We start from the raw sequence: 3,675 nt of genomic DNA, 5'->3' as shown, positions 1-3,675 counted from the left end.
CTCCCGGGCCCGGGCCCATGGGACCACGGTTCTGATTGAGGCCCATGCCGGGCGGAGGAGAGCGGAAGTCATGGAGGCCACCTCGTCCACCGCCTCCTCCACGCCGGTGGAAGCCGCCACCACCACCGCCGCGACTCCGGAACCGATCCCGAGACATGTCTGTGGTCAAAGGGCGGTCAAGGCAGAAGCGAAGAAGACGTTCAGGGAACGTGGAGGCCACCTTGCTTCGCACAAAATGGCGGATGACACAGGCGGTGCGCCGCCTTTGTCCTCTACTTATATAGGCCAGTCTGGCATGGAACCGCCCACACGTCGATTGACAGCTCAAATAACCAATTATAAGTGCAGCACTTGGTGACAACAAATCACGAACGGAAAATCTCTCCTATTGGCTGCAGGGTGAGAGGAGGGAGGCACCCGGAGGCTGAGCTTTCCAGTTGGCGAATGAGCGGGAAGGCATAGGCCGAATGTCACTGTGATTTGCTGGAAGAAATTTGAATGAGCATGCCTAGGCAATTTTCCGTGAGAGCGGAAAACCAAGGGCTCTATCATCCCTGTGGAGAGGAGTTGGAGGTCTCTATACTTTCTGGATTTCCTCTAGAAACGGTCTGCTCTCTTTGCCAAAAAACAAACAAACAAACAAAAAAAAAAACAGTTTTTATTTTCCCCTGTTCAAAGTTATAAACTGAATGCCAACTATCTATCCTAGCCTTAGACGGCCCACTGAAATTAGAGGTTCACTGATTTGAAGCACTTACAAATAATGTTACTGTTTTGTAACCCCTTAAGAATACAAATTTGCTGAAGTATAAATTTTGGATTAGGCTTGAGTGGGTAGGTGTACTCTATTTTAAAAGAGCCTTTGACTGTCTATGTACATAATGATTTACAGATACAAACGACAGGAGGAATATAATTTTTTCTTAATTCTGTCCCCACTTATACCTTATGAACAGATTGAAGTACTTAAAACATTACAGCATTGCCTGCCTTGCAAGTGCAAGGTCCTGAGTTCTATCCCAGGTACAAAAACAAAAGAAAAAAAAATTATATCTATATTGGGAGTAGCGTCACATACTTGTAATCCCAGCATTGAGGGAGATAAGGTAGGAGGATAGAGAGTTGGAGCCCAATTTAGCAAGACCCCGTCTAAAAATTTTAAAAATTAAAAATAGGGAGCTGGTGGATGTAGCTCAGTGTGAAGCCCCTGCGTTCAGTCCCCAATATCAACACACACATACATAAATCTGATTTTAGCCGGGTGTGGTATTGCACGCCTGTAATCCCAGCACTAGGGAGGCCAAGGCAGGAGGGTTGCCACAAATTTGAGGCCAGCCTGGGCCGCATAGTGAGTTCAAGGCTAGCTTGAGCTACATACCGAGACTGTTAAAAAAAAAAACCAAACAGCTTGGTACATTGTAATCCTAGCACTAGGGAGGCTTAGCCAAGAGGATCCCGATTTCGAGGCCAGCCTGGGCTACATATAAAGTATGATGCTAGCCTGGGCTTCATAGTGAGACCTTGTTTCCAAAAAACTGTATGTATATTTATATATTATGTATATGTTTATGTATTTTATGTTTATATGTAATTATGTTTATTATGTAATTATAAATTATATAATTTTTTTTCTTCAAAATTCCCAGCTTCTCTAACAACTGGTAGAATGAATGGTAGGTCTTAGGCCGGGAATTTAGCTCAGTGGCACTGTGCCTGCCTCACAATCTCAAGATCCTGATTTCGATCCCCAGTACCACACACACACAAAAAAGATCGTAGGTCCTCATATATATAGGCAAGTCTTTACCACTGAGCTACATTTCCAGCTCCTCTGTAGCTTCCTTTTTTTTTTTTGACAGCCTCTCACTTCATAGCCCAAGCTGGCCTTGAATTCGTGGCAATCCTCCTGCCTCAGCCTCCCAAGTGTTGGGATTACAGATGTGTGCCACCACACCTGGCCAGTGGGGTTGTTCTTTCTTTTTCTGATACTCGGGATCGAACTCAGGACCTTGCACTTTCGAGGCAGGCGGTGGCACCATTGAGCTAAATCCCTGGCCCCTCTTTAGGGTCTTTGAAATCCATTAACCATATCTGCTAGTACTCCTACCTAGTTCGTGTCATCTAAAAAAAAGTGATTTTTTTTTTTTTTGTATAGGGGAATCAAACTTACAAACTTGTACCTGTGAGGCGGGCACGGTGCCACTGAGCTAAATTCTCGGCCCTACAATGAATGTTTTAATACCCCTCAAAATACATCCCCCACACTTCAAAAACACGTGTTCTGTTGTTCTTGCCACTGTCCAAAGCAGTTCTGGAAGTGTTCATTTGTGCATCCTTAGTTGTTCTGTTGTGGTTGTCCCCATGTCCTGAATCTGTTCTAAATGTTTATAGTTGATGTTCATCTTAACTTTGGGGAAAAGCAAGAGGTACAGTGAATAAGGTGGATGAGGACACACTGTAATATTTTTGTCAAAAGTTACTGTAAGCTTTTGATCAACATAGTGGGATCAAAAATGTGGTGAATGTTTAAATTTAAGAATTTATAACACTGAGACACATTGCTACTAATCCTGCTCAAAGTGTGCACTGAAAATCCTCACCCTCACTTCAAACACACCAGGGCTGGGGATTTAGCTCAGTGGTTCTTGGCAATATGTCTTTTACTGCAACAAGTTTTTATTTTTAAACTTAAACATTCACTCTATTTCTCATTTACCCTTTCTGACGGACCATTTGTCTATCAAAATTGGCTTATTGTCTTTTGTTTTGTTTTGTTTTTGTTTTTGTTTTGGTACCAGGGATCGAATTTGGGTCCTTTCCCTTGCAAGGCAGGAGGCGGCACCACTGAGCTAAATCTCTGGCCCTTGCCTTTCTTTCCACCTCTACCTCTGTTCATCATTTAAAAGTCATGTGGATAACCGCCCCCCCAGCACCTGTCAGTTCTTGACCTCCAGTTCTTTACAATCTTTCTTTCTGTCCTTCATCTCCCCCACATTATGTTCATCTCTACGTTTGCTATTCTAAGTGACTACCACTACCTCTAAAATCTCTAGTTCAAACATTCTTGTTTTAATCATTACTTCTTTTCCTTCTGGCTCACTTATGATAGTAATGGGATGATATTTTGAGCTCATCAAAACCTACACTGGTTGGTCGTGATGGCCTATACCTGTAATCCCAGCACTTGGGCGGCTGAGGCAGGAGGATTGCCATGAGTTCGAGGCCAGCCTGGGCTACATAGTGAGTTCAAATTCAGCCTGAACTACATAGTGAGATCCTGTGTCAGACAAACAAACTTATAAACCATTAAATTTTTTAGCTTTCTTACATTATCATATTCATAATTTGTCTCATTCATTTTGTTGTTATTCTAAGATAGGAATCTGTAAAGGAATTTGAGTGTTACAGCTCAAAGGACAAGTGGAATTCAGTAATAACAATCTAGTCAGCTTTTATATTTTAAAGTTCGTAATGCTTTTTTTCCTGATACTAGGAGTTGAAATCAGGCCTTCATACTGAGCTACATCCCCAGCTTCTTCTTTTTCTTTCCTTTTCTTTGAGACAGGGTCTCACTAAGTTGCCCAGGCTTTCTACCTTAGCCTCTCACAATGCTGGGATTACAAGCATGAGCCACCACACCTGGCTAAATCTTTACTTCTTTAAATTCCTTTTGGA

The 3,675-nt window shown here is 42.7% G+C and overlaps 1 protein-coding gene across 1 annotated transcript in view; it reads right to left on the bottom strand.

Annotated features, from left to right (window-relative positions):
* Sfpq (splicing factor proline and glutamine rich) overlaps window positions 1-280 on the bottom strand; it is a 15,183-nt gene extending 14,903 nt beyond the window's left edge. The window contains exon 1 of the mRNA XM_010645286.3: window positions 2-280. Coding sequence (XP_010643588.1) covers window positions 2-157 — 156 coding nt within the window. The 5' untranslated portion in view covers window positions 158-280. The remainder of the gene's footprint in view (window position 1) is intronic.
* Window positions 281-3,675: the final 3,395 nt, after the last annotated feature.

The sequence above is a fragment of the Fukomys damarensis genome, unplaced genomic scaffold, assembly GCF_012274545.1.
Source record: "Fukomys damarensis isolate Sample0158 unplaced genomic scaffold, DMR_v1.0_HiC HiC_scaffold_23, whole genome shotgun sequence".
NCBI classification, from domain to species: Eukaryota; Metazoa; Chordata; class Mammalia; order Rodentia; family Bathyergidae; genus Fukomys; species Fukomys damarensis.
Note: the sequence above shows the minus strand (reverse complement) of the source record. Positions and strands in the feature narration are given on the sequence as shown.